At 39.5% G+C, this 14,440-nt stretch overlaps 3 protein-coding genes across 3 annotated transcripts in view; all 3 read right to left on the bottom strand.

Annotated features, from left to right (window-relative positions):
• Window positions 1–1,248: 1,248 nt before the first annotated feature.
• Window positions 1,249–2,900, bottom strand: LOC137796714 (odorant receptor 131-2-like). Its single transcript, XM_068594806.1, has 3 exons — window positions 2,883–2,900; window positions 2,186–2,317; window positions 1,249–2,001 (listed from the first exon to the last, which is right to left on the bottom strand). The coding sequence occupies exons 1-3, from the start codon at window positions 2,898–2,900 to the stop codon at window positions 1,249–1,251; spliced, it is 903 nt and encodes a 300-aa protein (XP_068450907.1).
• Window positions 2,901–3,081: 181 nt separating this feature from the next.
• On the bottom strand, window positions 3,082–5,676 carry LOC137796094 (odorant receptor 131-2-like). Its single transcript, XM_068593777.1, has 3 exons — window positions 5,527–5,676; window positions 3,952–4,715; window positions 3,082–3,118 (listed from the first exon to the last, which is right to left on the bottom strand). The coding sequence occupies exons 1-3, from the start codon at window positions 5,674–5,676 to the stop codon at window positions 3,082–3,084; spliced, it is 951 nt and encodes a 316-aa protein (XP_068449878.1).
• Window positions 5,677–11,300: 5,624 nt separating this feature from the next.
• The window catches only part of matn4 (matrilin 4), a 14,582-nt gene continuing 11,442 nt past the window's right edge, over window positions 11,301–14,440 (bottom strand). Inside the window, exons 10-14 of the mRNA XM_068593909.1 lie at window positions 14,405–14,440; window positions 14,059–14,242; window positions 13,815–13,967; window positions 13,173–13,277; window positions 11,301–11,713 (exon numbers count right to left, since the gene is read on the bottom strand). The exon at window positions 14,405–14,440 is cut by the window's right edge and continues 96 nt beyond it. Coding sequence (XP_068450010.1) covers window positions 11,655–11,713; window positions 13,173–13,277; window positions 13,815–13,967; window positions 14,059–14,242; window positions 14,405–14,440 — 537 coding nt within the window. The 3' untranslated portion in view covers window positions 11,301–11,654. The remainder of the gene's footprint in view (window positions 11,714–13,172; window positions 13,278–13,814; window positions 13,968–14,058; window positions 14,243–14,404) is intronic.

Raw genomic sequence — 14,440 nt, 5'->3', positions numbered from 1 at the left:
TCGCCCTTGTTTACCTGAAATATGCACTTTATCATTTTATTTTTTAAACACTTGTTTACCTTTTGAACCTCCCTGTTTGGCGATTCGTTAACTGGTGATTAATTTCGATTAATCGGGAATTAACTATGACATAAATGCGATTAATCGCGATTAAATATTTTAATCATTTGACAGCACTTATATATATATTCTTCTTTTTATAATTAAAAGTTCTGGCTATTTCATAATTATATATATATTTATATATATATATATATATATATATATATATATATATAAAATTATATATTTATTTATTTTTATAATTAAAAGTTATAGCTATTTTATAATTTTAGCCATACATATGTATATTTTTTCTTTTTTATAATTAAAAGTTATAGCTATTTTATAATTTAAGCCATCCATATGTATATTTTTTCTTTTTTATAATTAAAAGTTATAGCTATTTTATAATTTAATCTATACATATGTATATTTTTTATAATTAAATAGCTATTTTTGTATTTAATTATTTTTCACAAATACAATATGTATTATAAGATTTTTTTCCTATCAGCTACTTTTCTCATGACACAGCTTCTGTCTTCCTCTGTTGCTTTGCTTCAGGCTGCTGCACAGTGCAGCAGCTGGTTGAGGAGAGCTCTTGTCCAATCCCATTTCACCTCTGTTTCTCTGCTAGATTAGCAGCTTAAAATACGCACACGGTTACTGTGATGATGAGTACAGTATTTTGATAACTACTGTAATAACATTTACGGTACTCGGATTATTACTGTAAATAATACTACAGTATTCCATGGGTAGTGTGATTAGTTTTACAGTAAGCATACTGTGAAATATACTACAAATACTTACTTGCTAAATGCTGTTGGCTGGTTACTGTAACTTCTAGTTTTCTTGCTACAGTGAATTGCTTTTGTCCAGCTCTTCTCTGTCTCCATAGTTTTTAAAACCACCAGAGGCCTTTTAGGCTTGTGAGTCTTAATTAAAAGATCAATTTTGGAATTTTCTAAATCAATGTCAAAAGATTCAAATGGTGATCGAGTTGAGTCAAAGCAAACGTTAGCCCCAATTAAAAACCAGTGTCTCAGATATGTAGATGTGTAATTACAGGATTGTGTTAACAGCTGTTTGTTTGAATGTTAGCTATTTGCATGTTTACTTAGCAGAGAGAACTGTATAAACTGAAGCCTCAAGTAATGTGATGTTCCTTTTTCTTTTATTGGAAAAGTTTAACATTATGCTGACTCAACAACACAAATTACTTTTCAAGTACTTCCTGAAAGTCTTGTCTCTGACGCCGTAGAGGATTGGACTAATGGACCGTGGCAGAACCTGAACAATAATATAGAAAGCAAAGAGATGGTCTAAATAACTCTTGGGGAACCATGTCCTCAGGACGTTTAGTACCTGCGGCCCTACGTACGTTCCCATACCAAGCAGCAGCTGGAACCCATGGAGGAGGATTGTGTTTCTGGCTTTTTTAGCTTCTTTGTTGGCTATTTGTGCAGCTAAGAGAATTCTGAAGTAGGTGTAAAAAATGGTGATCCAAACTATAACTAGTAGCACTGAATAGGTTATTTCCCTCTTCTGGATGATGAGGGGATCTGGGAAGGCGGTATGTCTGAGGCAGAAGATTCTGGAATGAAAGAAGTCCAGCGGCTCTGTGGCCAAAGTGATGAACAGATCGGGAAGAACGGACAACATGCTTAAGTTCCAGATCAAACCGATCAGCATCCACGTTTTCCTGATGGTACAGATCTGCACGTGGCGAAGGGGGATGCAGATGGCGATGTAGCACTCCACCGCCATGCAGGCCAGGTTCAGAGGGGTGTTTTCAGTGGTGATGAGAGCGAGTAGTGTAAGGACACAACAAACAGAGACATTTATTTGGTAAACGGTGTAGCTGACGACAAACAGGATGACAGTCAGCGTCAGTTGGATCATGTCGTTGACCACCAGGTGAATAAAAAGGATGTAGCGAGGATTTGTGTTGAAGATCTGGATGGTATGAAGAAAAGCACAAAGAAAAGGAGAAAGGGTTTGGATTTAAAACCTGGGACATCATATGCTCAAAAGACAAATGACCGATGAGTCATTTACAGTTGACAGCTATCTGGCTTCGCTTGCTGCTGAAAGCCTTGATTCACTTTGTGAATACGTATTTGTCCAAGAAACATGAGACCTGGTGTTTGCAGAAGGTGTGAACAAGGCAGGCGTTGATGTAGTTGATGGAGATCCCGAGAACCACAACGATCACATTCTTGGTCACAGCTTTGGAGAAGGAGTCTCGATACTGCAGAACCACCGTCACGTTGTTCATCTCTTGAGACTCAACGACACAGAAGAATATTTCAGTTACAAGTCAATATTTAAGGATACGTGATATGTTTAGTTCAGATATCTTGGAATAACATCAACTCCAACACATAAGCATATATTTTATGAAATGCTTTTGAATTGAAAACACTTTAAAAAACAGTTTTTCCTCTTGTGCTTTTGATGCTTTGAAAGAAGAGCAACATAGTGAGTTGTGTAAACTCAGAATGATGTTACGTAATATTCCTTAACAGGAAATAATCAAAATGCATTGTAGTTATTCATCATTATCAATCTTTATATAGCGATGCAAATATAGAGACACAAATGTCTTATAATTATATTTGTGATTCTTAAACAAACAGAGCTTTGAACACTTAGAGAGAATCAGATGATATGTGATGTATTACTAAATATGCATTTATGTAAGCCACACACAGTGAACATTGTTTTAACAATCTTAAAGAGTATCAGTGTTAACTGATGTTTGTTTTTGAAAACATCTTACTTCTTCCAATCAAGAATTGGGGATACTTTCATCTGCAGCTATGACTGGGAGAAATGAAAGATGATACATCCATAAAGATGTTAACTTCATAAAGCCCTTTGGTTTTTATAGATATTAGTCTCGGAGCAATTATAGTTTACTTTGAACTCATTTTAAACGTTGCTCTAAAAATATAAAATACAGCGGGTAGCATTGAACATCCATGAAAAGGATCAAAACACAAGCGATCACATCTGGTTTGAGGTTCAAAGCCGTCATGTCGCCCACAGGAAGTGGAACTTACCTGAGTTCCTGCCGGAGATCAGAGCCACGACATTAGAGCTCCAGGAAACCGCACGCTTTATATGATGTGCCTGGATCACGTGTGTGCGCACGCAGTTTGTAGGTGTGTGTCTGTGTGTGTACACACATTTTGTATTTTATGAATGTTGTTGCTTTTTGTGAACGCATTAAAATAAAAGGTGCACTTCATCAATGTGGAAAAGTAAACTTAAATCATCGGCCTCATGATGCAAACACAGCTGTGACACGTTGGACATTACACACATGGAGATGTGGTTGAATCATGAGAAATGAATTTAATGAATTTGTACAGAATTACTAAAGGGACAAAAAACGTCAGCGGAAAGTTTTATTTCAGTGTGTTTTGACTATTTCTGGGTGTTTGAAATTGTTTGTTTTTTGTCGAATAACAACTTAATATCTGAGGGGACCGAGGTATGAACATCATCGTCTTATTGAAAGTCCGCTCCGCCTCAGGGTCCATAAGGAGGGATCTGTTTGACGTTGAAGGGGTCAGAACCAGAACCATCTTCACCTGCCTGCCTTTAAGAACGGACTATAACCAACAGGTTGTTCTCCAGGAGCCACATCAGTGTGTGTTCCTTCACGTTGTGAAGTGAACACACACTGAACTGTTAAGCACGTCATTACCTCAAAGAGAGCAGGAGGTACTGGTACTCAGAGGGGCCAAGAAGGGGAGTACTAAAGGTTCTCAGAAATATGAACGTCTTCATTGCTTCTTGCTGAATAAGTGATGGTTTGATACTTGTTTAAACAACTTTTACCCATAATGTCTTGTTTTTGAAAGCCCTCCTTATTGTAATACTTGAGCTGTAACTAACTGTAGGCTCATTTTACACAACAGCTGTTTTTTCAAGTACTTCCTGAAGGTCTTGTCTCGTACGCCATAGATGATTGGACTAATGGACCGTGGCAGAATCTGTACAATAATGTAACAAGCGAACAGGGAGTCTGAATAATTCTTGGGAAAGCGTAGCAGCAGAAACTGTTTTAACTGGGGTGTTACATATGTTGCCATACAAAGCAGCAGCTGGAAGCCATGGAGGAGGATTGTGTTTCTGGCCTTTTTAGCGTCTATGCTAGCATTTTTCGCAGTGAACAGGATGTTGAAGTAACTGTAAAAGATGACACACCAATCTATAATCATATACATAATATAGGTAATATCCCTCTTCTGGCTGAGGAGAGGATTTGGGAAGGCGGTATGTCTGAGGCAGAAGATTCTGGAATGAAAGAAGTCCAGCGGCTCTGTGGCCAAAGTGATGAACAGATCGGGAAGAACGGACAACATGCTTATGTTCCAGATCAAACCGATCAGCATCCACGTTCTCCTGATGGTACAGATCTGCGCGTGGCGAAGGGGGATGCAGATGGCGATGTAGCACTCCACCGCCATGCAGGCCAGGTTCAGAGGGGTGTTTTCAGTGGTGATGACAGCGAGCAGCATGAGGACGCAACAAACGGAGACATTTATTTGGTAGACGGTGTAGCTGACGACAAACAGGATGACAGTCAGCGTCAGTTGGATCATGTCGTTGACCACCAGGTGAATAAAAAGGATGTAGCGAGGATTCGTGTTGAAGATCTGACGGAGATAATTAGAATATAGCATGGAAGTCAGGCAAGACAAGGCAAGTTAAAAAGCTACAAATAAAAGATGCAGTGTAGTTTAAGAAATATAATGCAGTGGTGAGATGCAGAAATTGATTAATATCCTTGAATCTGATTCATTTAAAGTCAACGGCAAAGTATTCTGATCTTGTTCCAGAAATGTGAAGCAGAAAAGCTGAATGCTGCCTCTCCATGTTTAGTCCTGACTCTTGGAACAGAAAGTAGACAACAACCAGAACACCTGAGGGGTCCGATGGTTCACCTGGTAGGTTTACTTTGCGACTAAAATATAATATTTTTTGCTTGTGCTTGATTTCTCCATATTTAAGTGCTCACACACATTTGGGTTCACACATGAAATGTGACCTCTCTCCAGTGTGTATTGTATTGTTCTTCAGGCAGTTCTTCACCTGTAATGTTCTCTCTGCACGTACTCATCACAGATTGTCTGTTCTGCAAGAAGCCCCCACTCTTTTTAATTTTCAACGAATATTTTTAAAGTTCCATAAAAAATAAATGGAGTGACATCTCTTCTCTGGAAGTGGTTCTCCCAGTTAAACGTTCACTTATATCAATAATTAAAGGCCACTACTGTCATAGTCATGACCCTCAGTTTGTCCATTGAACTGTTAGAATATAAATATAGTAGGATGAACATGTTACTTCACAGAGTCCGGTAAATACATCATCAATATTGAATGCTTCTGCTGCTGCAAGTAAAAGGCTCATTGAAATATTAACGTGCAGCATATTTCTTTCCTGCTGTCTCATAAGTGAAGGAGTACCTGGTGGTTGTGGAAGGTGTGGATGAGGGCAACATTGACGTAGTTGATGGAGAGGCCGAGAACCACCACGATGACGTTCTTGATGGCGGCTTTGGAGACGGACTCTCGGGACTGCAGAAGCACGGACTCGTTGAGCGACGACGCGTTCATCTCCAACTACACAGAACACAAGTTTAAATGTTGACAATCATTTCAAGGAAATTACAAGATTGAAATGTGTTATTTTATTCTATGTTATGTTTTTTGCTATAATAACAATCATGATCGACACGTTACGTTTGTGAAACTGAGGAATGGTTTGAAATCTGTGAGAGAGACTTACAGTCTTAGTTTTTATTTCTCTGTAATATTTACATTGATACGGATCAGACGATTTCAATTTCAAAACTTCACAACGTTACAAGCGCACAACGTTAGAAACCCACAATTACAAGCACACAACGTTACAAACACACAACGTTACAAACACACACAACATTAATAACACACGTTAGAAACACACCCAACTCTAGAAACAGACAACGTTAGAAACACACACAACGTTAGAAACACACAATGTTAGAAACACACAACGTCACAAACACACAACGTCACAAACACACATCACAAACACACAATGTTAGAAACACACACTGTCACAAACACACAATGTTACAAACACACATTGTTAAAAACACAAAAAGTTACAAACACACAACGTTACAAACACACAACGTTACAAAACACACACAACGTTAAAAACACACAATGTTGAAAACACACGTTAGAAACACACAACATTACAAACACACAATGTTACAAACATACACAGCAGCTCAAAGCAACATGCGTCAACTCACAATGTTTCAACACAATAACGATACACGATAACGATGCACAATAGCGATACACAATAGCGATACACAATAGTGTGTGTTTGCATGGTGAAAGGGTTCATGTCTCTCAGGTCTCACATCCGTGAAAGAGTTCAGACGACAACAACGGAGCTACAGAGGAGACCAGACTGTATGTGGTTTAAGGATGGAGGAGTGTGTGTGAGGAGTGTGTGTGAGGAGTGTGTGTGAGGAGTGTGTGTGAGGAGTGTGTGTGAGGAGTGTGTGTGAGGAGTGTGTGTGAGCAGTGCGTGTGAGGAGTGTGTGTGAGGAGCCGCCTGCAGAGTGAAGTCTGGTCTCCAGTCTTCACCAGCATGAAGGTCGTTCAGCGCATTATGATCATTTACAGTCCAACAGACCATATCATGCTTTAGGGGCGGGGCTACAGGCTGACTGACAGGTCTCAACGTCACGTCTCCTCAGTCCAGATATGACCACTTCCTGTTTACTGGTTGTAAAAAAAAACATGGTGTCTGCCGTAATCTAAAATTACTATAACTATTACTATTGTTATTTTTACTATAGTTGATATGTATTAATTAATTAAGTGAGATTAAGTGAGATGAAAAGAGGTGAAGTGAGATGAAGAGAGATAAAAATAAAAAAAATGAGATGAAAAGAGATGAAGTGAGTTAAAAAGAGATGAAGTGAGTTAAAAAGAGATGAAGTGAGATAAAAAGAGATGAAGTGAGATAAAAGAGATGAAGTGAGATAAAAGAGATTAAGTGAGATAAAAAGAGATGAAGTGAGATAAAAGAGATGAAGTGAGATAAAAGAGATGAAGTGAGATAATAGAGATGAAGTGAGATAAAAGAGATTAAGTGAGATAAAAAGAGATGAAGTGAGATAAAAGAGATGAAGTGAGATAATAGAGATGAAGTGAGATAAAAGAGATTAAGTGAGATAAAAAGAGATGAAGTGAGATAAAAGAGATGAAGTGAGTTAAAAATAGATGAAGTGAGATAAAAAGAGATGAAGTGAGATAAAAGAGATGAAGTGAGATAAAAAGAGATGAAGTGAGATAAAAATAGATGAAGTGAGATAAAAAGAGATGAAGTGAGATAAAAGAGATGAAGTGAGATAAAAGAGATGAAGTGAGATAATAGAGATGAAGTGAGATAAAAGAGATTAAGTGAGATAAAAAGAGATGAAGTGAGATAAAAGAGATGAAGTGAGATAAAAAAGAGATTAAGTGAGATAAAAAGAGATGAAGTGAGATAAAAAGAGATGAAGTGAGATAAAAATAGATGAAGTGAGATAAAAAGAGATGAAGTGAGATAAAAGAGATGAAGTGAGATAAAAATAGATGAAGTGAGATAAAAGAGATGAAGTGAGATAAAAGAGATTAAGTGAGATAAAAAGAGATTAAGTGAGATAAAAGAGATCCCCTCAAAGCCCTGAGTGTGGAAACAACCTGCAGAAGTTCATCCAGCCTCTAGAAAGAAACCCTCAAGCTGCAGTCACATCAGACGCAACGCGAAAAAAGTCAATGCACAGACGTGACAGGTTACAAAAAAAGTTGAAATTTTGAATATAAAATCATCATCATCAACTTCAGAGGAAGATTCTCCTGACTCTCGAACAACTTTTACTTTTGAAAGTCTTTTTTTCCCTGCTGGAACTATTCTTCTGTGGAACTACAGGGGAACCTTCCTGAGGGCCCGGTGGCTCCGTGGGACCTCCTGACCTTCCTCTGGTCCTCATGGGCTTCAGGAAGCGGGCGGAGCTGCAGCCGCCTCTTCATGTTGTTGTGCGGCGCGTCCTCCGGGACTCGGCTTCACTTTAGCCCGCTTTCAGTGGATCAAAAACAAGTTGCAGCATCCTCAGTGGAGGACGGGTTCAGGTCACGGACTCTCTGTGGACACGCTCTTCATCCTCATCATCGTCTTCATCACTGCTCCTCGCCCGTCTGACTCCGTTATCAACTTTTACTTTGAAACTAATTAACTGGAACTTTCTTTCAACGTTTGTTTGTGAACACAAACACGTAACAAACAAACACTCAGCAACACAGCCAACATACGACTCCCCAAAAACCCAAATTATATTTAAGACCTAAAGTTTTAAGACTTAAAGTTTTAAGTTTTAAACTGTTAAGAATTAAAGTTTTGAGACTTGAAGTTTTAAAGTCAGAGAATCAAGTCTCTTTTTTGGTTGCTATCAGAGCTTCTCCTGTTGTGCACTTTAGTGCACGTGAGCATGTCTTTTAGTCCGCGTTAGTGCACGTGAGCATGCCTTTAAGTGCACGTTAGTGCATGTGAGCGTGTCTTTTAGTGCACGTTAGTGCATGCGAATGTGCCTTTTAGTCCACGTTAGTGCACGTGAGCGTGCCTTTTAGTGCATGTTAGTGCATGTCAGTGCATGTGAATGTGCCTTTGAGTGCACGTTAGTGCGTGTGAGCGTGTCTTTTAGTCCTTGTTAGTGCACGTGAATGTGCCTTTTAGTCCACGGTAGTGCACGTGAACGTGCCTTTTAGTGCACATTGGTGCACGTAAGTGTGCCTTTTAGTGCACGTTGGTGCATGTGAGCATGCCTTTTAGTGCACGTTGGTGCATGTGAGCATGCCTTTTAGTGCACGTTAGTGCATGTGAGCATGCCTTTTAGTGCACGTTGGTGCATGTGAGCATGCCTTTTAGTGCACGTTAGTGCATGTGAGTGGGCCTTGAAGAGACTCATCCAGCGTTCGTAACTATTCCTACAACAAATAGAAACATACACTGCACAACATTCATAGTTGTATATTGTTTTCTTTGTTATCCACGTGATCAAGAACCAGGACGTGTGAACACAGAACACGAGGAGAGAAGCCACCGATGATTTATTGGTCACAGAGCTGAAGACATTTGGACTTCATCAACAGAAATTCCCCTGAAGTCCTGCTGACTGTTCATGTCTCTCTCTTCTGGACTTTTGTGGGAAAACACGACAAAAAAGAGAAAAGTCACTTTTTATTTTCTGTTGAATGAGGAAATAAAAGGTCTTATTTTGATGCATTTTAATGTGTGTTAGCGAGCAGGAAAGAAGCACAACGTTGCCCTCAACATGAATAATCAATTCATTACCGATCAAAGAATTCATGAGCTGGTTCCGTCCTGGTCTACAGGATCTGATCCGGTTCTTCACTGAACTTATCGCGTGGAACTTTTCTATGTTCACAACTCTGAACTTTGTCCAAGTTCATATCCACAAGACGCTGCTTGAGACAACGTTTCCCCTAAAGGTCCGCGAGGTCGTTCATTAGAGCAACCCCCCGGAGAGAGAGTGTTTGTTCACAGGAAGGAAGGAGTGGAACCAACAGGCCTGGGCCACGGAGGACGCCAGCTAAAAGGTCGCCGTCGTAATGAAGCGGATCCCCGTGGAAACCGACGCCCACCTGGGAACCCGTCACCTTTCAAGCTGAGGAAGACTCTGGAGCTGTGAAGAAGGTCTCCATTAAAGTCGGACAAAGAAAAGTTTGAGTGGAAACAGGAGTTCAGTTCTCTGGAGGCGGACCTGCTCGGTGACATCACCAGAGAGGGAGGAGTTTGGTCTGATGGATGAGAGACTGAAAGATTCATGATGCAATAATATAATATCTATTATCTTCTCATAAAAAAGAAGCAAAGTCAAACGTAAACAAAAGAACAAAAGAACAGAAACACAACATCAAACTCAGTACATGATCTGATGGATATGGATTATTGGGCTCGCTGGTTCTGATGCTGAAATATGACCGAACCAAATCTGATCCAATATTTGGTTTTGAACAAATAATAAACAAATAATAGTTACGTTTCTTTAAGGGATCAATTACTACTAATCCTGGGAAATAGAGACGATGTTTAATTGGTACATTATTATTATTATTATTATTTTTATTAGGGCCGAGCACTGACGTAGTCAGAGTGGAGGACCTTTTGATATTCTATTGTTTCTTCTTCTTCTTATTGTTCTGGTATAGGTCATTGGGGAAAAGAGGTGCTTGGGTTAAACTTACATTATTTAAAGTTTCCACACAAATCCGACTCGGCGAAAATTCCAATTTTATTGCGGTGTCGGCAAAAAGTGGGAAAGATGTAGCTCGACAGCGCCTCCTCTGGATGTAAAAGATATCCATTTTTGCCAATTTTTTACCTATTGATTTGAGATTTGGCACACATGTTCGGGTGGTTCCGCTCTACAAAATATGGTTAGCTCCGCCTACTTTTCCCTCCGCCATTTTGATTTTTGTGAAAAGAAACATTCTTGCTCAGTTCTCCTAAACGTTGGCTCCGATTCTTATGAAACTTTTTTGTGGATCATTATTGATTCAATGTGATCAAACGATACTTTGTACTTTGGTGATATCTCATTGTGTTTAGAAGATATGAACCAATTAATTGTTATTATTATTATTCAGGAAGTCGAGGGAAGAACAACATCTCTCAAAGGGGAAAAGTTGACTCTTTTATTGTCTGCCTGGAATACAGAGATCTATCAGAAAAATACAAAAAGGTACAGCTCGTATAAAATATACAAAAACATACAGCGGTCAAATATAAAGAAGTTTACAGGAGAGAAACCAAAGTATTAATAATGTCATTAATAATGGAGGCCTCTGGTTTCTTCCTCTCTAATGGAACCATGACGACGATGATGAAGGACCGCTTTTTCATTTTAATAATTCTCAGACATGTTCAGGACTAAATCTATAAAAGTGCAGAGTGGACAACAAATGAGATTCATGAAAGAGAGTATGGGCCTTCAGTTGATATGAATAAGTCACCAGGAGGTTTACATGAATATGTCATATTAGGAGTGGTAACAACACTTTATGTTGTATTTAAATGTTGTATCCTCATGTAGAAAATCAAACAATCTGATATAAAGACATGACAGTAAACAACAGAAGCGATCTAGTATAAACAGAGCTGATGCTGAGAGATGAAAAGGTGCTTATGTCTATTAATATCTAGTGGGCATGATTACCTCTAGTGACAGATATGGTGACTTTAACACCAGCTCAATACAATCACTGTGATTGATCCTGAAGGAAGGGAATGGATCACAAGACCTGCTGGGGTTTAAGTTTATGAAAGCTTCAGTTTGATCACCAGAAATGTGATGACCAGAAATATTGATGACCAGAAATATGATTATCTCTAGCGTTCAGATGAAAGGACCGACTGAAGGACACTTTGGTTCTGCCCGTTGGTTTATGACGTGCCCTCCTCTTCCTCACTCTGCTCCTCTACCTCACTTTGCTCCTCTTCGGTGGCTCGATGTGATGAAGGTGGATCACTTCCGGGAGAGCAGCTGGTTCTCCAGCTGCTGCAAACGAGCCGTCATGCCTGACAGTAACACGTTAAGGAATGTTCCACATGCAGCGTTATGAGTTATGATTCTGAGTTATGATCCTGAGTTATGAAACATACACGTAGATGACCTTAGTGAACATACGTGTAAATAGATCATATTAGTGAACATACATGTAAACAGATAATATTAGTGAACTTACATGTAAACAGATAATATTAGTGAACATACATGTAGGTAACATTAGTGAACATACATGTAGATAACATTAGTGAACATACATGTGGTAACATTAGTGAGCATACATGTAGGTAACATTAGTGAACATACATGTAAGTAACATTAGTAAACATACATGTGGTAACATTAGTGAACATACATGTGGTAACATTAGTGAGCATACATGTAGATAACATTAGTGAACATACATTAGGTAACATTAGTAAACATACATTAGGTAACATTAGTAAACATACATGTAGATAATAATAGTGAACATGCATGTAGGTAACATCAGTGAACATACATGTAGATAACATTAGTGAACATACATGTGGTAACATTAGTGAGCATACATGTAGATAACATTAGTGAACATACATTAGGTAACATTAGTAAACATACATTAGGTAACATTAGTGAACATACATGTGGTAACATTAGTGAACATGCATGTAGGTAACATTAGTGAACATACATGTAGGTAACATTAGTGAACATACATTAGGTAACATTAGTGAACATGCATGTAGGTAACATTAGTGAACATACATGTAGATAACATTAGTGAACATGCATGTAGATAACATTAGTGAACATACATGTAGGTAACATTAGTGAACATACATGTAGGTAACATTAGTGAACATGCATGTAGATAACATTAGTGAACATACATGTAGATAACATTAGTGAACATGCATGTAGGTAACATTAGTGAACATACATGTAGGTAACATTAGTGAACATGCATGTAGATAACATTAGTGAACATACATGTAGATAACATTAGTGAACATGCATGTAGGTAACATTAGTGAACATGCATGTAGGTAACATTAGTGAACATGCATGTAGGTAACATTAGTGAACATGCATGTAGGTAACATTAGTGAACATGCATGTAGGTAACATTAGTGAACATGCATGTAGATAACAATAGTGAACATACATTAGGTAACATTAGTGAACATGCATGTAGATAACATTAGTGAACATGCATGTAGGTAACATTAGTGAACATACATGTAGGTAACATTAGTGAACATGCATGTAGATAACATTAGTGAACATACATGTAGATAACATTAGTGAACATGCATGTAGGTAACATTAGTGAACATGCATGTAGGTAACATTAGTGAACATGCATGTAGGTAACATTAGTGAACATGCATGTAGGTAACATTAGTGAACATGCATGTAGATAACACTAGTGAACATGCATGTAGATAACATTGTGAACATGTGATCACGGGCTCTCTGGTTTAAAGTGGATATGTGTGGTGGTGAGCTGCTGCAGGCTGCTCATGGTGGCCTGCTGGAACTCCACCAGACTCTCACAGGCACACGGGTCCTTCACCTCCACCTCACCCTGACTCTCCTCTGCACACACACCACCAGCACAGTGTTTAACACGAGCAAGAAGCAGTTCATCATATCCCATGATGCAATGCTTCAAAAGGTCAATCTCTGATTTACAACCTTTCGTCATGTTTTCCATCATGTTTGATTTTTAATTCGTTCTCTCTGGTCTAATATTTAGTTACTGCTGTCATGTACTTCTGTCAGCAGATGGAGCCAAAGAGCCAAAGAGCCAAAGAGCAGGGTGCCATGACACCATGATGCCATGACACCATGACACCATGATTCCTGACACCATGACGCCATTACACCATGACATCACAGCAACAATTATTAGCAATTATGAATAAAAGTTAAGACAGCATTGTAACACAAGATGGAGAAGTATTCAGACCCAGAGTTCTGTGTGAGTATTATGTACACATGAATAGGCCTGTATACTACAGTAATATGTAAGATAATAAATATGGACATCATATAGTTTCATATTGTTAACATCCTGCCACTTTTAGCTTGGTGCTAACAGGACTACATCCGGGTCTGGTACTGGTCTGGTACCTGGGCACACGTTGAGCTTGAGGTTCTCAGCGATGGTGCTGATGGCGGTGAAGTCGCTGGTGTAATAGAAATGCTTCTCCACCGGCTCCGACGCGATCTCACGAAGCTCGTCCTCCACCGCTTTCCCAACGCCCACCGCGTACATGGTGATCCCTGCACACACACACAAACGCACACACACACACACACACCTGTGTCAGGGGGTCTGCAGAAGACAGAGTGAGGATCTGGTCCCGAGTCTTACCGGCTTCTTTGGCCTTCTTGGCGAACTCCGTGATGTCGTCCTGCGAGCGTCCGTCCGTGAACACCAGTCCGATTCGGGGGATGTTGCGGCCGGCGGGTCGAGCGCCCTCGGACTCGGAGAAGCTGGTCTCCAGCATGTGTTTCAGGGCCAGACCCGTCATGGTGCCCTTCTCCATGTAGTCCACCTAAACCAGGACAGGCAGCTTAGTGTTAGGAAGTCCAGCAACCAGGTTCCAGGTTGTCGACTTAAGGCTTCTTCCTCGAAGAGGAGCCGACCGTCTCAACTGAATGTTTAACAGCTTTCAGTCTGCAGGGTATTAAAACCATGAAAAGCAAACCAGCTTCACCTTCATGACGGCAGCTTTGATCTCGTCAGCAGTGTG

This window comes from Clinocottus analis, unplaced genomic scaffold (genome assembly GCF_023055335.1).
Source record: "Clinocottus analis isolate CAN_PGR_092001 unplaced genomic scaffold, fCliAna1.0.p SCAF_3, whole genome shotgun sequence".
NCBI classification, from domain to species: domain Eukaryota; kingdom Metazoa; phylum Chordata; class Actinopteri; order Perciformes; family Cottidae; genus Clinocottus; species Clinocottus analis.
The sequence above is the reverse complement of the archived record's forward strand: the minus strand, read 5'-3'. Positions and strand labels throughout refer to the sequence as shown.